The 22,973-nt window shown below is 34.4% G+C and overlaps 1 protein-coding gene, 1 long non-coding RNA gene and 1 pseudogene across 2 annotated transcripts; all 3 read right to left on the bottom strand.

Annotated features, from left to right (window-relative positions):
• Positions 1-257: 257 nt before the first annotated feature.
• Positions 258-2,367, bottom strand: LOC127152792 (uncharacterized; annotated as a pseudogene).
• A 5,791-nt stretch (positions 2,368-8,158) lies between these two features.
• Positions 8,159-21,782, bottom strand: gig2e (grass carp reovirus (GCRV)-induced gene 2e). Its single transcript, XM_051093697.1, is given in 5 exon segments — positions 8,159-9,856; positions 10,058-10,091; positions 16,712-17,203; positions 21,154-21,635; positions 21,738-21,782. Coding segments are annotated over 4 exon segments (2,373 nt in total). The 5' UTR covers positions 21,628-21,635; positions 21,738-21,782; the 3' UTR covers positions 8,159-8,483.
• LOC127152799 (uncharacterized) lies at positions 10,869-13,556 on the bottom strand. The gene is made up of 3 exons (XR_007825136.1): positions 13,202-13,556; positions 12,458-12,554; positions 10,869-11,002 (listed from the first exon to the last, which is right to left on the bottom strand). It is a non-coding gene; the product is annotated as an uncharacterized LOC127152799 (long non-coding RNA).
• Positions 21,783-22,973: the final 1,191 nt, after the last annotated feature.

The following is a 22,973-nucleotide window of genomic DNA, read 5'->3' as shown; positions in this document are numbered from 1 at the left end:
ATAAAATAAAGATAATTAAAATCTGGTTGTGCTACATTTAGCAACAAAATCTGCAAAGAAACATTTCTGATAACTAGAGATCAGTCTTGTACAGCGTTTTGGTAGAGTTTTGGCACACTCTGTATTAAAAAAAACTAAATGAATGTAACATCTATAAGTAGCCTTACACTTTTATAGATTTTAGAATGTTTATTTTTAAATCAAGAAACATTTTAAATGACCATTTAAATCAAATAAAAAAGAAAGCACTACTCAACTTGTACATGTTTTTACAGAAGGCTTATTTTTAATCATTTTATTTCTTCACCTTCAGCTTTAGAAACTGTTATAAGACATTGTTGTAAGTCAGCAGAGCACTCTATATCAAATTCTCAATAAAACATTATATTGTAGGATAACATATGTGACCCTGGACCACAAAACCAGGCATAAGTACATTGTATGGGTCAAAATGATCGATTTTTCTTTTGTGCCAAAAATCATTAGGATATTAAGTAAAGATCATGTTCGATGAGGATATTTTGTAAATTTCCTAGTGTAAATATATCAAAACTTAATTTTTGATTAGTAATATGCATTGCTAATAACTTCATTTGGACAACTTTAAAGGCATTTTTCTCAATATTTAGATTTTTTTGCATCCTCAGATGTCAGATTTTCAGATAATTGTATCTTGGCCAAATTTTGTCCTATCCTAACAAACCATAAATCAATGGAAAGCTTATTTATTCAGATTTCAGGTATTTTGTATATATAAATCTCAATTTTTTTTTTTTTTTTTTACAAAAATTGACCCTTATGACTGGTTTTGTGGTCCAGGGTCACATATATGTGGGTTTTAATTTATTAAAACCACCTCCGCTTCCCAAATCTTGGACGAATCTTCTCGATGACTGCTATTGCTTTCGGATTCCAAACACAGTCTAGCTCATGACCATCTGGCACCATGGCGTTTTGTACGGGGATCCAGCCAGTGTCATACCCATAATCATGCCAGATGGTTTGCATTGGGTGACCTTGATGATCAATTTTTATCACTTTTCCAACATTAACTTTCACCCTCAGAATATTTCTCTTGTATGTAGGAACTTCATCAGGTTATTTAGAGGCCGTATCTAAATCTCGGCTGAGGCAGAGTCCAGTCAAAGTATGCTTTCATACGGACCGAATCCAGAGACTTTGATTTTTTTCTGCTTCGTCCTTAGATGTACCATAAAACATTGTGTACTCTTTACCTCCAAGTGGAATTTCACTACTTTGAAGGCTTGGTGGAATTACGTCAATGAAAGTAATTCATTTCGGATCTCAAACACAGTCTTCTTTAAGCTTACTTCGCACCATGCCATAGTCTGGAGGACACCAGGCAGCGTCGTACCCTTCATCATGCCAGGTTTTCTGCAGTGGATGTCCTTGACAGTCAATCTTCTTCACTCTCCCAACATTGACTATCACTCTAATAACAGCTCTCTCACGCGGCCTATCAAGTGGGTATCTGCTGGCCTTGTTAAGATCTCAGCTGAGGTAGATGCCATGTCCCAGCATGCCATCTGCAGATGGCTGAAAGCCATGGATTTTGATCTGTTCTGCTGCTTCTTCAGTGGTGCCGTGATACATTCGGTATATGTAATTATCCTCAGGCTGTTTAGTGCTTTCAAGACACGGGACACCTGGATACAAGTCACTCTCTGCCCACATGTTTGTAAACCTAAAGACAAAAAATAACCAATCTATAAGTCAAAAAGTTTTCATGTTCAAGTTTGGTTAGAGAACAGCAGAAAAAGAGAAGTCGATAAGAAGGAATACAGGTTTGTTGTCTGTACATTAAGTAGAATATGAAAACGTTTGTGTGAATAATCACAAATAGTCGGATGTATGTTACTTACCTCTACAATGACAAATTCAGTCTGAGCAGAGAACAATAAACTTGGACAGACCTTTGAAACAAACCAATGAGCTGAAGCCTATGACATGGCAGTACAGTTTTTATGAGAGGCCATAAAGAAAAATTGCAGTCACCTAAAGCAGCATGAGTGAGTTGTGTTGCTTCTCTGATTATATATTTACTGTACACTTAATTTGACAAAGCAATTTTGTAAGCACTTGCATTTATTTATATAAGTGTCGTTTGAATAAACTAAAATATATTGAGTGATATATATTGAAAACAAGTTTAATTTCTCTGCCAGCCCAGTCCTTTATACCAGCGTTTCTCAACTCCAGTCCTAGCAATTTTAGATTGTAAACCTTCAGGTTTGTGTTTTAAATCCTTAATGCACATTTTGTATTCAACAGATTGTTGAGTGCTGGGATAAAACAATCTACAAAACTGAAGGAATAAAAATTTATGTGTCAAAGAGTTATACTGGTTTAATCTGTTTAACATTGTCAGAGAATTACACAAGGATTTTGCTCCCCCAGCATTGGATGAATTAAATCAATGACGGTGATTCGTGTTGGATCCCAGACACAGTCTTCCTCAAGACCACTTGGTACCATGCCACAGTTTGGAGGACACCAGGCAGTGTCGTACCCGTGATCATTCCAGGTTTTCTGCAATGGATGACCTTGACGATCGATTTTCTTCACTCTCCCAACATTGACCTTCACTCTCACAATTACTCTCTGGATCTCAGGTAAATTCAGCGGGTATCTGGAAGCCTTTTGTAGATCTCGGCTGAGGTAGACACCACGTCCAAGCATGCCATTAGAAGACGGACGAAAACCCTCCTGAAGAATTTGTAGCGCAGCTAAAAGGTGTGTGCCGTGATACATTATGTAGACTTTGTCTTGTTCTGGGGCTGTGTAACTCTGGAGGGATGGTGGAGCACCTGGACCCAAGTCATCTTCTGCCCACATGTTTGCACCTGAGCCATTCATAATTTTAATATGCATAAGATAGTAGTGGAAAGTAATTACCACGTGTAATAGGAAGGAAAAGACAAAATATTTGTACTCAACACCAACAGTGGTGACTTACCTCTGATGTTGCTTCTAAGACTGAACGCAGATCTTCTGAAAGCAGATATGAACCACAAACTTATTCAGGGTGTGTCCACGGAAATTTTAGAAGAAACTTTCAGTTTCTCTTTATCTTCATGAACTCAATTCCCAAAACAACGTTTTAACGTAAATGCTCCGCCTAACTGGAAAGTTGTGACTGTTTGAGTCTAACTTATTAGGTATGAACCACAAACTTATTCAGGGTGTGTCCACGGAAATTTTAGAAGAAACTTTCAGTTTCTCTTTATCTTCAAGAACTCTTTTATGAATGATATAATTGGACACTGTAGAAACGATAATCCCCAGTTTACACAATTCCCCAAACAACGTTTTCACGTAAATTCTCTGCCTAACTGGAAAGTTGTGACTGTCTGAGTCTAAAAGGGTCATGATAATAAACAACAAGCACATATAATGCTTAAAAACTCAAAAATTAATGCATGCATGCTGTTGTATTACGCTGAGAAGTCAATAAGGCAAATTATGAGCCATACCAGTCACTGTTTTAAATTATATTTGTTAGTCTATAACTGTTTTAAAGTCTTTTGAAAAAGCAGAAGCGGAGAAGATCTTTAAATAAGTACAACACAGTTCTGTTTTTTATTAATTGTCTAAGAAGTCATTCCTTTCACTTATACTCTTAGTTTTGTTTTATTTTATTCAAGTATTTGTTGAAAGAATTCAACAAATCACGACCGTTCCAGCAATCTCCTTAACACCTCCATCACTCACCAGCAGAGATCTCTGTCAACACAATTCTCCGGTTATAGGAACCAGGTAGTAGAAATATGAACATCATTAACTTTATTTAATGATTTATAATGCATATTTATATATGTTACAGTCTAGCGAAGTTTTTTGATATCCATTTAGCATTTTTTTTTGTATTTAAAGTATCAAAATAAGAAAACATAACTCAAAGGCACATGCATGTAGGGAGAGCAAGTGAGTTGAGCCAGTGCTAACTTGCAGTGTCTTTAAATTGAGCACATGACGGTAAGGTGTTCAAATTTCAGTATGTGGTGAAAAATCACTTTGGGTCTAAAATAAACTGCTTTCAAAATATGACTTTTCAAATGCACACACACAAAAGTGGTCTTGTTGGCTCAAAGTGAGGGGTAAAATGAACTTATAACTTAGATAGGGAGAGGAAAAGTTGAGCCACATGAGGATTTATTTCATAACTTTAAAGGCATTTTTTGTTATAAAATTATTATTTTATTAAAATAAAAAATTTAATGATAATAATCCACATGTGTAACAGTATACCAAAACACAAACAACAACCAACAACGAACAAAAAAGACAAAAGGAACTTAAGCAGTGATGATGAAAAAAACTGACAAACAAGAGACAGGAAACAGGAAGGTAATGAGAAACAAACTAAAAGTCTATGAAAATAACCAGTTATCAATTATTCCATGGGCCTCTCTCCATCACAGGGTGAGTAAAATGGATGACTCTTCAAATATATGTGGACATATTACAAATTTAGTTTTTGGTAGCCTAGACTATGTTACATTTATTTATGGCCAGCTTTAAGTTCTGGGTGTACTACAATCAAAGCACCATTTAAAAGCACATATGCAATTTGCGTTCAACAGCTAATAACATTTACATAAAACATTTTAGAACAACTACTTCATTAAGCATTTTTGTTTTAACATTTCTAAAGCATACTTTATTAATGCTCACTGCTTTGGAAAATTTTCATTAATGACTGTGATTCGTCTTGAATCCCAAACACAAAATTCTTCAAGACGACTTCATCTTCAGATCTCGGCTGAGGTAGACGCCAGGTCCAAACATGCCATCAGAAGACAGACGAAAACCCTCCCGTTTAATTTTTTAGCAGCCTCCCTTGATGTGCCATGAAACATTCTATAGACTTTATCATCAGCTGGGTCTCTGTAACTCTCAAGGCATGGTGGAGCACCTGGATCCGAATCGTCTTCAGAGGTTTGGTAGAATTATATCAATGTCAGTGATTCATAATGTCAGTGACTATTCCAAACATAGTCTTCTTCTTGACCTCTTGGCAACATGCCACAGTTTGGAGGACACCAGGTAGTGTAGTACCCTTGATGATGCCAGGTTCTCTGTAACTCTCAAGGCATGGTGGAGCTCCTGGACCCAAGTCGTCTTCATCACACATGTTTGCACCTGGACCACAAATAATCTTGCTATGCATAAGATATTACTAAATGTAAGTGAACAAAAATAGAAGAAAAAAAATGACAATACTTGTACTCAACACAAAAAAGTGATGACTTACCTCCAATGTTGTTTCTAACACTGAGTGCAGATCTTCTGAAAGCAGATTTATGAACTGCAAGCTTATTCAGGGTGGAAATTTTCCTTGAGCAAAAGAAGAACCTCGATAAACTCTTATATGAATGATTACATTTAGACAAACAAGTCTTCGCGAGTTTACTCTTTAAACAAAAAAATCATTTTCATTTTTACTTACAGCTCTAAAAGTTTCTCCACCTAAAAGTCTGAAAGGGTCATGGTAAAAAGTTACAAAGATTTAGGTTTTTAAAATGCGGAAGAGGAGAGGATCTTTAAATGATACATTTCCGTTTTTTGATTGCCTAAGACTTCATTCCTTTGACTTATGCTGTTGTTTTTGTTTTTAAAAGACAGAAAATCAAACTTACTTTATTCAAGTTTTTGCTGAAGGAGTTCCACCGCACCAGCAATATCCTGAACACTTCCAACACTCACCAGCAGAGGTTTCTGTCAGCACAATTCTCCAGTTAGTCAAGCATATGGAATGCCAAAGCTGACATAATTAGAAATAAATAAATAAATAAATAAATAAATGTACAAAGAAATGTAAAAAAGCACATATAAATAAATAAATATATAAATAAATATACGAAGAAAAGTAAATTAATTATTTATAATTTCATTTATGTATTTTTTTCCACATTTATTTTTTATTTTATTTATACAATTATTTATTTTCACATTTATTTATTTCTCCATTTCTTCGTTCATAGGGTAATGAGGAGGGCATGTTTTACCTCAGGAATAGCAAGAAGTGTCGCCTACATGACGTGCCTGTTGATAGTGTGGGATGAATATGGCCAAAATCTTATATCACGGGTTATTATTTAAATTATTGTGCGCATAAGGAAGCGATTTTCATGAGTTTCAGCAAATACACACGACCACAGATTGCTCGCATCCCAGCCGAAATAATAACTGTAATAATAATAATTGAAATAATAACCAGTGATATGAAATTTTGGAAGTCATTCATCCCACACTATCAACAGGCACATCATGTAGGTGACACTTCTTGTATTTCGTTTGGGCACCACAAGGTGTTACTGTGGCCTAAAAGCCTACCCCCTCGCCTATTCTGGCTCGATTGCTATTCCTGAGGTAAAACACGTCCTCCTCATTCACCCTACGGATGAAGAAATGTAGAAATAAATGAATGTGAAAATAAATAAATGTAGGCATAAATAAATGTGGAAATAAAGAAATAAATATGTAAATAAACACATAAAAGTGGAAATAAATAAATGTCTAAATAAACAAAAATAAATGTGGAAAAAAATACGTAAATAAGGAAATAAAATTATAGATATCTTTTTTACTTTTCTTTGTATATTTATGTATATATTTATTTATATTTGCTTTTTTTTTCTTTGTACTTTTATTTATTTCTAATTATGTCAGCTTTGGCATTCCTGTAATATGTTACAGTCTTATTCATATTTAAATATCAAATATAGGCCTATAAAAAAACATATCTCAAAGGTATATAAAGAATACTGTCGTAAAGACTTTTCTCCAATATCCAAAAGCAAAGAGGCCCATGCTATGATTGTCCAAGTCCATAAACATGGATAAATCTTAAGTAAACAATGTCAATGTTAACAGGTTTAATTTTTTTTTTAAGTGGTATAGCAGAAACTCACTGCTTTTTATGTTAACTTTCCCATTTCTTTCATTTTATACCTTTGTATAGAAGGTTTGTACTTACGTCATGGTTTGGTCAGTTACCCAGATGCATGGCCATACTGGCAATGCTCAAATGTAAACAACAGCATGGACTGCACGGTTAATGTACTACCGAACACGTTGTTCTGCTGTGCTGTCTAAACCATGGAAAAAATGTGTGGAAGCTGCTAAATCATATAGAGAAGTAATATTTCACCTACCTCAGTTTTTGCACTCTTCTCCTTGATTTGTTGTAACTTTTGTCAGTCTATAGTCTAATGTTTTTCCCAGTCTGACCTATTAGTACAGCTCAAAACATGACAATAATTGACCATTTTCATCAGCAATAATCAGGAAGCGTTTGTCTGTTTATTTATTTTAATCAAATATATTTTGCTGTGTTGGAGTCTGAAAGGTCACAATGAGCAACACATGCATAAGCAGTTTTACAACTTTTACGACGGATCACAAGTTAAAAAGATAAAAACAAGGAGATAGGTGTAATAGGTCATGTGTATTTGAGTTGCTTTTGAGATTAACTTTGTTTTGCATTGTTTCTGTGATTTTTCCTTTTGATTTGCCCTCATGTTATACCTGTGTCTAGTTAATTTTCTCATTTAGTGTTTCCCTGTGTATTTATAGGTGGATGGTATATATTATTTAAAAGCATACAAGCAGGAATACGTACATACATACATACATAAACTGTGATCAATATCAATAGACACTTGCTCCAGACCAGCAAATACAATATATTTCATAAGGTACTTTGAAGTTCAATCACACAATATGAAGTAACAAGGAAATTGATTTAACATATATTTATCCCCAATACCACCACTGAATAACACTGTTTATTATTTTTCGTTCTCCATCTACTTTGCATTATGTGTCCAATAAAAAAGCCTAATATATAAGGTATATGCAAAAGGATGGATGCATGATCAGGTGGTGTATGGATGAAGTCAAAGAGTCTTTATAGTCAGTTGTCCATCAAAATGTTATAGTACCATAACATGACAAAGGGAGCAAGGAATGAACTGAAAGCCTAGCTTGTTAATGTGTTCGGTCAACACATTCTCAAATAGAAAAAAAAAGTTTTTCCAAGCTTATTTTGTTTTATTTTATTTTATTTTTCCGTTTCAAATACATGAATACAAGTACAATAAAGGAACTAAAAGTTCAGTCTGTTTTGGCAGCCTGTTCAAGAAGATATAGGCCAGGTTTATGTTGGTTTTTGTACATAGAGTTATCCCAAAACTTTTCCTAATAACCAAATAAGATGATAAACATCATTAGCTTAGGTTTATAATATATATTATATATGTTACAGTCTTATTCATATTTAAATATCAAATATAGGCCTATACATATAAAAAAAACATATCTCAAAGGTATATGCGTGAACCATTTTAGGTTTATTTATAGCCAGCTTTAAGTTCAGGGTGTACTACAATCAAAGCACATGCAATTTGTATTAAACAGCTGGTAAAATTTTCATGAAACATTTCAGAACAACTAATTTCTTAAGTGTACTTCATTACAGCATTCCTAAAGCAGACTTTATTAACTCTCATTGCTTTGGGAAAATTTAACCAATGACTGATTCGTTTTGGATCCCAAACACAGTCTTCTTCAAGACCACTTCGCACCATGCCACAGTTTGGAGGACACCAGGCAGTGTCATACCCATAATCATTCCAGGTTTTCTGCAGTGGATGATCTTGACAATCAATCTTCTTCACTCTCCCAACATTGACCTTCACTCTCAGAACCACTCTCTAGTTTTCAGGTAGATTCAGAGGGTATCTAGAGGCCTTCTGTAGATCTCGGCTGAGGTAGACGCCACGTCCAAGCATGCCTTGAGAAGACAGACGGAAACCCTGCCATTCAATTTTGGCAGCAGTCTTCCTGGATGTGCCATGATACATTCTGTAGACTTTACCATCAGCTGGTTCTCTATAACTCTCAAGACATGGTGGAGCACCTGCACTCAAGTTGTCTTCAGCCCGCATGTTTGGATGAATTACATCAATGACTGTAATTCGTCTTGAATCCCAAACACAGTTTTCTTCAAGACCACTTGGCACCATACCACAGTTTGGAGGACACCAAGCAGTGTCATACCCGCGATCATACCAGATTTTCTGTAGTGGATGACCTTGATAATCAATCTTTATCACTCTCCCAACATTGACCTTCACTCTCACAATCACTCTCTGGTTCTCAGGTAAATCCAGAGGGTATCTGGACGCCTTCTGTAGATCTCGGCTGAGGTAGACACCACGTCCAAACATGCCATCAGAAGACGGATGAAAACCCTCCCGTTTAATTTTTTCAGCAGCCTTCCTGGATGTGCCATGATACATTGTGTAGACTCTATCATCTACTAGTTCTCTGTAACTGTCAAGACATGGTGGAGCACCTGGAGCCAAGTTGTCTTCAGCCCACATGTTTGGATGAATTACATCAATGACTGTAATTCGTCTTGAATCCCAAACACAGTTTCCTTCAAGACCACTTTGAACCATACCACAGTTTGGAGGACACCAAGCAGTGTCGTACCCGTGATCATGCCAGATTTTCTGTAGTGGATGACCTTGATAATCAATCTTTATCACTCTCCCAACATTGACCTTCACTCTCACAATCACTCTCTGGTTCTCAGGTAAATCCAGAGGGTATCTGGACACCTTCTTTAGATCTCGGCTGAGGTAGATGCCACGTCCAAACATGCCATCAGAAGACGGACGAAAACCCTCCCGTTTAATTTTTTCAGCAGCCTTCCTGGATGTGCCATGATACATTGTGTAGACTCTATCATCTACTAGTTCTCTGTAACTGTCAAGACATGGTGGAGCACCTGGACCCAAGTCATCTTCAGCCCACATGTTTGCACCTGGACAAATAAAAAAAAAAAAACTAAATTATAAAAATGAATATAAAAACATTGCAATTAGAAACTTACAAATGGCATTACGAAGTACAGTAGTTCATTTTTATAGTATACAATAATTTCGGTAGTTATTATGTGATTTTTTTTAGAATTTACAGGTGTAATGACCAATAAAGCACAATATGCATTACTGTGGTGCGTTACCTCTAATGTCACTTCTAAAGCTGATTGTTTCATTCTGAAAACAGGTATATAAATGGCATATCGATCAGGGTGTGTCCATGACGAAAGGTGTTCCACTGAGTTTCAATTTCTCTTTATCTTTTATTGATTGCAAGAACAATTTATGCATAGAATCTGTAAAGCATAGTTCTGTAAAGTTGATTGATTATTTGATTTGCAATTATGTAATGCATTTTGATGCATGCTGTTTACATTTACTCAAATGTAAACAGCATGGATTGCACGGTTAATGTACCCCATACGGAAATGTAATATATGTGCTTATATGAAATACCCATATATTGAATACATGTTTATATATGCCATATCCATATATGATTCCTATTAGAAAATGGAACAATTTCATATATTGACATATAAGTCTACCCCATACAAAAATATATGTTTATGTATGTATAATACATGCATTGCCATATATGAAATGTATATAATTATTAATATATGTGAGATATATGTATGTTTTTATTATGTTGTATACAAATTAGACATATATGCATGAAATATATGGTATCATATATTTAATATTTTAATATGTGATCTTTGATCTTTAAATAGAGGTTGTAGACACATGTAAGACACTCTACAAAGTTGCAGTGCATTGCACATTTCACACCTTTAGCCTTAAATGTTAAATGGTACAGAAAGTTACACAAAGAAGCATCTTTATTTAAACAGAATTTATTTAAATAGAAAAAAAAAGTTACTGACCTGCACAATCAAACAGGACAAAAAAGAAACAATTACATATATAACTGATCAAAACACTGAACAAGCATAAGAAACAGAACATCAATTGTAGTGGTTCAGCTAAAGGTCTACAGGTTTGTATTCCCACAGCTTGGTTAGTTTTTTGTTTATTGCCATCCCCAGTAGGCCCCAGGTGAAGAAATTTCTGGATTCCAGCATCTGTAAAAAAAAAAAAAAAAAAAAAAAAAAAAAAAAAAAGTAAAAGTTAGGTTTTTATAAGATAATTACAATAAATTTTCTGCACCATATATGATTTCAGGAAATGCACCACATTCAAAAGCAACTTTTTAGCTTTGGTAGTGTTGGGTGGTACAGTAAACTAAACTTGATTTTAGTCAACATGATATTAAAATATAAAACCTGCTTAAATCTTGCAATCCAACATTGTACCAAAGTTTAATTTAGGTTTTTAGTTAGAACTGTGCCTGTATCTTAAAGTGATTAACTACTATAAGATGACAAATATACTGAGTATTAAACATGGTTGGTAAAGTTAAAGATTATTTTAAAACTGCAGAATACTCATTATTTATGTAATAATTATAAATTGTAGTTGTAAAATATTCCCAGATACCACAAGGACATGGCAGAACAACGACAGAGCACAGCCTGCATGCCCATTCAAATTATATGTCTCTATATACATGAAGAACTAAACTATAGTAACCCAAATGCTCAATGACAGAGTTCACAGGTTACAATTTAATTTGCTATTTAGCATCAATGAAATAAAGTGTTTACATTCATAATCCCTAATATGTGCATCGAGAATGTGGCCTGGAGAAAAGAAATAGAGGGGTGGAACTATGACATGGGTTTTTGAATGACAATTTTGATTAAATCCCCTAAAATAAGGTCTGCGGTTTACACAAACTCATAATATTTTCACGTTTTATTCTATGACATAAAACACACCAGTTAAACCCCACTCTTGATTTTTATTTATTTTTTATTTTTTAAACTGTTATGTTTCTTAAAAAAGGTGGTTGCTAACATGCTGCTAAATGGGACTACAGGCCCTGTCGGAGGCATTAAACGTCATCACGCTGAACAGTTTATCAATTTACAGTATTTTCCAATTGTAGTATAATTTATGGTACAATTAATTGTAGAATAACCAATTAATAGTTTCCCGCATGCAACACAAGTCTTCGGATGGAAGATGCTCATTTGATCGCTTTCCTACTGATATGGGGACTCTCTCTGTATTTGTACCATAAATATTACAATTATTCCATATAAACACATTTACTGCCTTTGTCACAGTCAAAGTGAAACTTTAATAATCTATAGTGCTTAAAGCCACGTTACGGCCACATGAAGCTGTTAGAAAGCAGACAGATTAAGGATTTTCTAGAAGCAAGGATAAAATAATATTTTGTGTACCCACCCTAACAAAATTAGAGCTGAAATGTGGTACTTCATTCACTAAAATAAGTTTAATCTAACCATATCCCAAAACTCACTCACTCCACTGTTATTTAATAGATTAAATGCACTAGAATTGTATTAAATAGTACATGGAGACACATTTTTAACTAAAATATTTTGTTGATTTGATTTGTTTACATGTATATTGCAGATGCTAGTTTTGGTTTCAATAAAATATTTAACCTTTTCTGTGTAGATGCTCCATCATTCACATCACTGCCATCCACATCTGCAGGTTCGGCCTCCATTTCTATTTTCTGAGAATGTCGGGACTCATTACCTTGTCATGGGACACAAACAAGAATAGCACAATTATCAGCAATGATATGAACAAAATTTACTACGATAGATTAACCATATGTTTAAAACCCCACAATCACATCCTTTAGTGTAACTTACTGTACCTTTATGCAATATGCACATACATGTGCTTACGCACCCACTCTAGGCATGTCACGGACATGTCAATGCACTTGGTGCAATATAACCAAGTACTGTCATTTACTATATGAATTCAAGGTGCTTGTATTTAAATAATTCCATTTCGTGCAGTTTTATAGTTCTAGTCTAGACTACATCTCAGAGATAAACATTATAATTTTCATCCATTATTTTTGTCAGACAGCTTTAAATAATTTCCAAACGTGGCATTGCTTATCAAGTGAAAACAATGAGCTCACAGTATCTCCATACAGATTAACCTGTTACCCAAAAGCTAAAATTAACTTTAACGCGAGCAAATTGCAAAACACATCAATGCAGCTGTAATCATAACATCATATATACAACAATGACAGGGAATATTTAAAACATTAGCTGATCTATATAGAGACAGAGGCTCTTGCAGACCAAAACAATCATATAACACTTAGTTTCTATGTAATATTAGTGTAGGAATAAAGCGTTGAGTAAATTAGTGTAAATTACCTGCACCGCTGCCACATTCAAAGGCGTTTCATCCACTCCACTCAGTGATGTCGGTCTGTCTTCGTGCCCGTCTATAAAATCATTGTCGTTTATTATGTGAAGGTACTGGCACATTTGTTATCCTTCCACTAAGAAAAACATCTTACCGCAGATGACTGTTTGTTTAGCCGCAGCCATTGCTCAGACTCTGCCGTTAGCGCGGGTGTGTTTGAATTTTGGCGCATGCGCAAAAGCGCTATTGTGACGTTCACATACAATCGCTCATGTATTTTAATAAAATGCATTTTAGTTCATTGATGATGAGAGCACATATGGACAAACAGTTACATGAAGTGTTTCCCCCCCCTCAATAACTCTATAATACATTCCTACAAGTAACTTTTAGTACATTGGCATTTTTGAACAGGTTATATATTCATCTCTACTTTTTCCCCCAGAAAACTAAATTGAAACAATTAATAAAGTTAAGCAATGAATTGTGTTATATGATTTACAATAAGCAGTATCTTTTAGGCATATATGGTTAATAAACTTGCATAAATTCAGTATATACATTGGTAACAAATGGTCAAAACATAGAGTACCATATATAATTTTGATATATATTGTTAACATATATGGTCATAACATATAATACAATATATAATTTTGATATATATTGTTAACATATATGGTCATAACTTATAATACAATATATAATTTTGATATATATTGTAAACATATATGGTCATAACATACAATACCATATAAAAGTTAAACATATATATACTTTCAATATATGTTTATATACAAATTGTACTATGGGAAATTCATATATGTTATAAACATATATCTACATATATCCAGAAAATGGATATATGTGATAATAATATATTGCCCTATATTTAACATATATGAGAGTAGCACTTCTGATATAGGTACATATATGTCATATATTACATTTCCGTATGGGACTACCGAATACGTTGTTCTGCTGTGCTGTCTAAACCATGGAAAAAATGTGTGGAAGCTGCTAAATCATATCGAGAAGTAATATTTCACCTACCTCAGACAGTTTTTGCACTCTTCTCCTTGATTTGTTGTAATTTTTGTCAGTCTATAGTCTAATGTTTTTCCCGGTCTGACCTATTAGTACAGCCCAAAACATGACAATAATTGACAATATACAATAATTGACAATAATGAAATATATTTTGCTGTGTTGGAGTCTGAAAGGTCACAATGAGCAGAGCAACACATGCATAAGCAGTTTTACAACTTTTATGACGGATCACAAGTTAAAAAGATAAAAACAAGGAGATAGGTATAATAGGTCATGTGTATTTGAGTTGTTTTGAGTTAGATTGACTTTGTTTTGCATTGTTTCTGTGATTTTTCCTATGATTTGCCCTCATGTTATACCTGTGTCTAGTTAATTTTCATAGGGTATTTTGAAGTTCAATCACACAATATGAAGTAACAAGGAAATTGATTTAACATATATTTATCCCCAATACCACCACTGAATAACACTGTTTATCATTTTTCGCTCTCCATCTACTTTTCATTTTGTGTCCAATAAAAAAGCCTAATACATAAGGTATATGCAAAAGGATGGATGCATGATCAGGTGGTATATGGATGAAGTCAAAGAGTCTTTGTAGTCGGTTGTCCATCAATATGTTATAGTACCATAACATGACAAAGGGAGCAAGGAATGAACTGAAAGCCTAGCTTGTTAATGTGTTCGGTCAACACATTCTCAAACAGAGAGAAAAAAAAGTTTTTCCAAGCCTATTTTTTTTTATTATTTTTCCTTTTCAAATACATAAATACAAGTACAATAAAGGAATTAAAAGTTCAGTCTGTTTTGGCAGCCTGTTCAAGAAGATTCAGGCCAGGTTTATGCTGGTTTATATACATACAGTAGATTTATCCCAAAACTTTTCCTAATAACCAAATAAGATGGATGGTATAACAAATCCATCTTTCATTTTTTTAATGTCCATAGTTACAATCTATGTATCTTTTCATGTCTAAAACACATTAGAAATGTATTTAAAGAACCTTAATTATATGTAGGATCATTATCAAGAACAAATTTAACCACCTAGAAATAAGCCAAGATTTGTACTTTTCTGATTTAAATTGGGTCAGTCTACCTTTAATGGACTTTAAAATGAAAAACAAATTAGATGTCTGAGCATAAACATAATGATGACATTTAACACTTAACATTCTAAGCAAGCTTGTATAGGACAACAAAATATACTCTACTTCAAGTTTTTCTTCATCTTGATAAACTTTGATGAAAATATTTAATAGATTTTGTAAAGGATAGTGCTATATAGTCTGTAGGATCATTTGGTAAAAGCATGTTACTTCTTTGTTTTCTCTAACACCAAAAAGCAAAGAGAGACGTATTATTATGATTCTTCAGAACGATAAACAAAATAAACTCAATTCTAAAGTACAAAAACTTACATTTACAGGTTTTATAACATTTCTAGGTTTTATAAACAAGCATCAAGGTCTCTGGTGTTGCTTTTAAAACTCAACAGCAAAATTATTTAGGAAGTGTCTGTATATAAATCTTGATCTTGACAATGAAAGAAAGATATATTTATGGATGTTGTGAAGAATATTGTTGTAAAGACTTTTCTCCAATATCCAAAAGCGAAGTGACCCATACTATGATTTTCCAAGGCTAACATATTGAGAAATCTGAAGTAAACAGTGTGATTTGTGTCCATGCTGTTAGGTTTGATTTTTATTATTATAATTATTATTATTAAAGTGGTATTGAACAAACAGAAACTCCTATTTCATACCTTTAAATAAAAAACACTTACATATTTTATATTATAAATTTCAATAAAAACTGTCAAATGAAAAGTTTGTTTGTTTGTTTATTTTATTTTTATTTTATTCACATATATTTTGCTGTGCTGGAGTCTGAAAGGTCACAATGAGCAGAGCAACACATGCATAAGCAGTTTCACATGATGGATCACAAGTTAACAAAACACAAACAAGAAGTCATGTGTATTTGAGTTGTTTTGAGTTGGGCTGGGTTTGTTTTCTGGGATAGTTCATATTTCTTTTGTCCCTGTTCATTCATTGCCATGGTTTTTGATTTGCCCATTTAGTGTTTCCCTGTGTATTTGTAGCATTACATCCAGTTGTTCCTTGTATATTTGTATGTATTTACAAATATCTTCACGATTGAAACGTGTGCTTCATTTCACAGTATCATTCACACTTTGCACCTGGTGTTTTATTGTAACAGTGTGTTTTTCCTTGCCTTCCACTCAATATGAGATAACACAATCAGATAAAAAAAATACATAAAATACATTACATAATACATAAATACATTTAAAAATAACAACAACAGTACATACTGATTATACAGTGTGACTAAGAACATGCGATCATAAATTTAATACACAAAAACAGTAATGACCAATTATTGAAGAATCAGAAAACATCTTGGCTACATAGTCCTGTCATTTCTTCCTGTAAGTTTTATGTTAGTATTTCGATTAGAACCAGTAACAAAAAGAACAGACAGGGTAAAATAACCTCTAAAAATGGGTAGAGCATTTCAATGACCTGAATCCGCTGTGGATCCCAAACACAGTCCTCTTCGAGGCCGCTCGGCACCATGCCACATTTTGGAGGGCACCAAGCAGTGTCATACCCGTGATCATGCCAGGTGTTCTGGAGTGGATGACCTTGACAGTCAATCTTCTTCACTTTCCCAACACTGACCCTGACTTTTAGAACCACTCTCTGGTATGCTTGCAGATTTAGAGGATACCTACGGGCCTTCTCTAGATCTCGGCTGAGGTAAACACCACGTCCAAGCATGCCACCAGCAGACTGACAAAAACCCTCTTTTCTAATTTTCTTTGCAGCCTCCATGGATGTGCCATGGTACATTGTGTAGACTTGACCTGATACTGGATTTGTGTTGCCTTGGAGGAAAGTCGAACCATTTCCACCCCACATATTTTTCACCTAGACAAATCACAGAGACATAAACAAATAAAATGGTGACTTATACTGAATCACGCGTTTAATAAATATAAACTGTGTTGAAAAATATATATTTACATACGTTATCTGTCTCAAGAAGAAACTTTTCACTTACCAACCGTCAAATTCAAACAAGCTTGATATTTGTTCTCGGGAAATGCCTGTATATCCTTTAAATAACCACGGAACTTCAGCAAACTTTTTAGCCCGTAAACCAGTTACAATAGCCTTAAACAATGCAGCCACGAACTACATAAGAATACGTCGAGCTGTCATTAGACCAGAAACTTATCAAATTCTAGCGCTTATTAAAAATAAAGGATAAAGGAATTCGCTCACGGGTCGTTTTCTCTTATACTTTCATTTTCTTATAATCGCCATTGGCCATCCAACGCTGTCAATCATCATTACAAAGAGACGTCACCACGCTGCTGGAACCAATCACCAATCAGACAAAAAACCAGGACGTTTAAAATAGCGCGCCAGTAAACTAAACAAAAAAAATGCTTGATGCTTGAACCTAGTTTTACAGTATTCAGTGGCGTTGTACTTCTGAACTGAGAAGGCAAATTTCCCTTTCAGCATTTGTTTTACAGGCCAGTAGGAATTCACTAATTTTATTTTATTTTGATTACATTGGTCAAAAGAGAGAACGTTTTCAAATTTGCAATCACTCCCTCAGACTTTGTATAAAAAGAGTTTGCACGTACATCACAAATTGGTCAGTTACCCGGATGTGCGGCCAAATCGGCGTAAGGCTGTTCGATTCTGAAAATGTTGGAATCGACTCCGATTCCGATTCCTGGTTCTGGAATCGATAAGATTCGATTCCAAGAATCGATTCCTCACTTTTTTCTATATATATATATATATTTTTTTTATATAGTGGAGGAACCTAATGTCGCCATGACTGTAGGATATAAAGGTCTTAGAAAGTAGCCTAATCATAATATGAAGCTTTATTTTTAAAAATTATGATACATTTCTGTATTTAAATTGTACATTTGTCTGCATTGCACATGAAATTAGTCATAGCCCACAACTGAGCAGTGGTCATGCGTTTATTGCATGAATGGAACAAGACACAATTCAGCTGAATGATGTGTGCTTCAATTGTATGGTTTGCGCAAAATTAACAAACTGTACACTGAAACAAAATAACCAGAACAACAACACTGATGTAAGAGCTCGTGGTTTATCTGTCAGATCAGATGCGCTCCCGGCCACTGATCTGTGCTCGAAAGAACCTTTTCGTGAAAACGAATCAGACTTCTAATCACTATTAGCGAGCAAGGCTGCATCCTCAAACTCAGACGTGTTCAGTACCGACTCTTCATTCAGTTTATTTTCGTGAATCGATGCTCAGTGACGTTTGAGTACAACAGTCGATATATGCAGCCTTTGTATGATGAAGCCTTTCATTTGAGAGGCTCCCATAGATAAGCTTTGTTGAACTGAAAACGGCTATGAATGGAGAGTCGATTCCCCTTGATGGGATCGATTCCAAACTTTGGAATCGACTCTCGATTCCCAACGCCTCGGAATCGATTCTTTTTGGAATCGACTCCTAGCCCTAAATCGGCGATACTCTGATGTAAACAACACCACGGGAAAAAATGTGTAGAAGCTGCTAAGTCATACAGAGAAAGACTTAGTAAGCAGGAAAGGTCGTAATATTTTGACAAACTTAAGTTAATAGGTGTTAAAGATACGTACGAGCAGTATTAATTAAGATATTAGTCTAACATTTCACCTGCCTGACCAGAAATTCTAAGAACGAACATGTTAAGATTCTTGTCTTGGAAACCCTGGTTCAGTTTGGCTAACCACAAACGTCTTTTGTTCCTCAGATAGTCTTATCTACTCTTCTCCTTGATTTGTTATAACTTTTGGCAATCTGTAGTACTCCAAATGCTTTTCCCGGTCTGATTACTGACTGATTGGTACAGCCCAAAACATAACTGACTATTTTCAACAACAATAATCAGCAAAATATGTGAGTTTCATTCAGTTCTGTGGCATTGTTTACGCTCAGTGCCGACAAATGGCTGACTGATGACACGTAATGAAAACACTATTATAAACACTTGCACAGTAATTTAGTACATACATGTTTTAAAAAAATTAAAAATACAAAACCTTGACTAAATTTACAATATTATTAACACTAAAAAGGCATCATCACAGTCTGTAAAAACGGATCCATCACTGTCTGTGCTTATGTTGTTACTGAATTATAAATTCAGTCTGAGCTGAGAATAATCATCTTGGATAGACTTCTTGTTCTGTTCTTGTTCACACCTCATGTTCTGCAAATATGTTTAATTTCTTGGCAGCCCACATCATTTCGGTAAAGAGTAGGTCAACATTATCAGTCTTTAGATACTTGAAGGTTTATGTGCCAGCTAACATGAAATTCCTGATTATAAAGTATAGTACCATGGAGCTATAAGGCGATATTTTATTTAAAATCAAAATCAGCAGAATGCAAACTAATAAGGCTAAGACTAAAAAAATCAGCAAAGATTGACAGACGATTCAAATCAGGAAGCACAATAATCCAACCAGTCAAGGATAAATTGGGACATGGGAACTTCCAAATAACAGGGGGCATGAAAAAAACTCAGGAAGGAAATGGGCGAAGAACCATGCAGAAATATCCTGTGCTGTTAACACTTCAATAATCTTTAATTTCATAGTGAGAAACACAAGGCTTTTCAGTTTAGCAACATTATTATTATTTACATTTCTTTTAACATTATGTAAATCAGAGATTTTTCCAGCAGGAGTATAAACATAACTTTTGTGCATTTTATAATATAATACTGAGCTGAAAATTTTTAAAGCTTATTTATCCTAGTAGTAGATTAGCTTGAATTCGAATATACATACACTGTTTTACTATCATAACATTTTATGGGTCTGGCTGCAGTCTCATCCGTGTTTACTATTTTTAGCTGCACAAAACAGCTCGTTTTGTGCTTGATATTGCTAATTGGTGTGTCTTAATATTATTTTAATTTGTTATCTTAATTATAAATACACTGGTTTGTAGTGCAGATAGTTTTACCGTTTACTGCACGTTGTTATTCTTTTCGTGTTTTCCTTATAGCGGATAATGAACCGGAAGTCTTACCCATAGGCTTACTTACATGTGTTGAAAAAAAGGTGGATAGAGACATAACGAAAAGAGTAACAACGCGCATAAACGATAAAACGGTTTGCATTATAAACCAGTGTGTGTTCATAATTAAGATAATACATTAAAATAATACAGCAAGACTCACCAGTTTGCAATATCAAACTATGAAATGAAAAACCAGACCTATGAAATTTTAAAATAGCCTTGCCCATGCTAACGGAAAAATAAGGTGGATACGGGCTGTTCAATGAAATCTAATTTAATTCAGCTAACGTGAGTGGTTTATTTAAGTTTTATGTTATTTTAATAATGTTATGAACATAAAAATACCACAACAAAATTTTTTTGTTGTTTTGGTTCTCCCCACCCAATGAGAAGATTAACTGTGAAACTTTAAAAATCTCGATAAAGAAAATAATATGACATAAATAGATTAGATATAAATAGAGTAGACATGTATCTCAAAGTCGGTGTCTCAAAATGAGGTGACCTGAATAAAATGCACCGTTTGTCTTTTGCATTAGATTCTTTTTCTAACCATTTGAGCTGTCAACTAAACTAATAATATTTCCTAGTAATTCAGTGACAACCTTGATTTTAGTCTTGATTTTCAACGCAGGCATGCAAACACAACTTGCAAGTGTATTCAATCAAAATATATCAAAAATATAACTTTAACAATGCACAGATTAATTTGACATCAATGTTTTATTAGAAAACATGAACAATAACCAGTACATTTGTCATTTCTATTTTCTAATTCTGTTGTCTGTTTTGTGCGTTTTTAATGATAATAGCCATACTGCATATGTGAGAAGCCATGCTGCAGTTTTGGGTAAATGATATCAAGAATCTGAATCCGGCGTGGATCCCAAACACAGTCTTCCTCCAGGCCGCTCGGTACCATGCCGCAGCCTGGAGGGCACCAGGCAGTGTCGTACCCATGAGCATGCCAGGTTTTCTGCATTGGGTGACCTTGATAGTCAATCTTCTTCACTCTCCCAACATTGACCTGCACTCTAATCACAACTCTTTCATGTTCAGGCAGATTAAGAGGGTATCTGCTGGCCTTGTTGAGATCTCGGCTGAGGTAGACGCCACGTCCAAGCATGCCATTTGCAGATGGCTGAAAGCCAAGGGCCATGATCTGCTGGGCAGCATATCGAGAGGTGCCATGATACATTAGGTATTTTATATCATCCACAGGCACCGAGTAGCTTTGGAGACACGGCACCCCTGGATACAAATCATCCTCTGCCCACATGTTTAAATCTAGATAAAACGAACAAAACTGTTCATGTGCTGTTGTAGTGCTGGTGAAGGTAAATAGGTTTGTCGATATAGTGTAAAAGTTTAGAGAAATATGATCCTTACCTTCTGGATGACAAATTCAAAATGTGCAAACAGCTGCTTAAGAGGTGGGGAATATCTTGAAGCCACACCTTTGACAAGACGGAAAGCCCCAAACTTTAAGTTTCGTTTCTTTCGAAAAAAAGGAGTCCTACATAACCAGAAACCACTTTTACAGTTGAAAAGAGCAGCAGAATGTGTTCATTTTAAAATGAAAGTCTTGATGATTTCAAAGTTCAGAGTTTATTTGGACCCCTCGCTGTATCGTCTTACTGACATCTTTAAAATCACTTTGGCATTATTATAGTTGTACAGTTAACAATAATTGCTTTACAGTTGTAACTTTAACAGCTTCTTATTTGTACAGCATTAGCACGAGTTTGTGTTGGGTAAATAAGTATTAAAACACAGTAATAATCAGAGGTCAGTGATCACATAATCACCAGTTGATTAGTAAATGTACTTATTTGTATTTGAATTTAAACATATGAAAATATGAAACAGAAAGTACAAAGCTATAAAAAGAAATGTGTAACATTATTTGTCTTTCAATGAGATGCTGTGCAGCTGCAGATCAGGGGAAGCGATTCAGTCCAAAAGACGTTTCCTGGAAAATATCGACCTTGCAGTTAAACAACCACTGGAAAGGTTCAAAAGAGGTTATTTCTTAGACAAGACAAATATTCTTCACAATACACTTTAAACATGAATGAACATGCAGAATCTGTTCTGAGACGAACATATTGAGGTTTAGATAAAAAATACTAATGCTACCTAATTCAAATCATCTTGATGGAAAAGATATTCATTCGTAGAAATTATTGGAAATGTTATTTACCATGTGTGTAACATTTAAATGCTAAACAATTTCTAAAGTTCTCTCTCTCTTCTGTTCATCACCAGCCAAATAATTACATTTATTAATAATTAGGCTAAATGTATTAAAAATGATGATTTGTAATGCACAAAGTTGGCACAATAAATGCAGAAAGCTGAGAATGTCACTTGGCAAACAACAAAACAAAACTTATTTTTGCATTAGGGCCTAAACAATGACAAGGAAAAGACAATAAACAAAACATTGTAAGAGGGTTACAATACATGACATTCTGAAATGAACTGAAGCATGTTATATAATTAAGTATTAGCCTACACTGTTGAATAGTCTTTGTTGAAAATAAAAATAATTGCAAGAAACAGTAGGCTGATAAAATCATTCTAAACATCTATAAATAGGGTCAGTTCTCAGTGAGACATGAA

Source organism: Labeo rohita, chromosome 21, assembly GCF_022985175.1.
Source record: "Labeo rohita strain BAU-BD-2019 chromosome 21, IGBB_LRoh.1.0, whole genome shotgun sequence".
NCBI lineage: Eukaryota > Metazoa > Chordata > Actinopteri > Cypriniformes > Cyprinidae > Labeo > Labeo rohita.
Note: the sequence above shows the minus strand (reverse complement) of the source record. Positions and strands in the feature narration are given on the sequence as shown.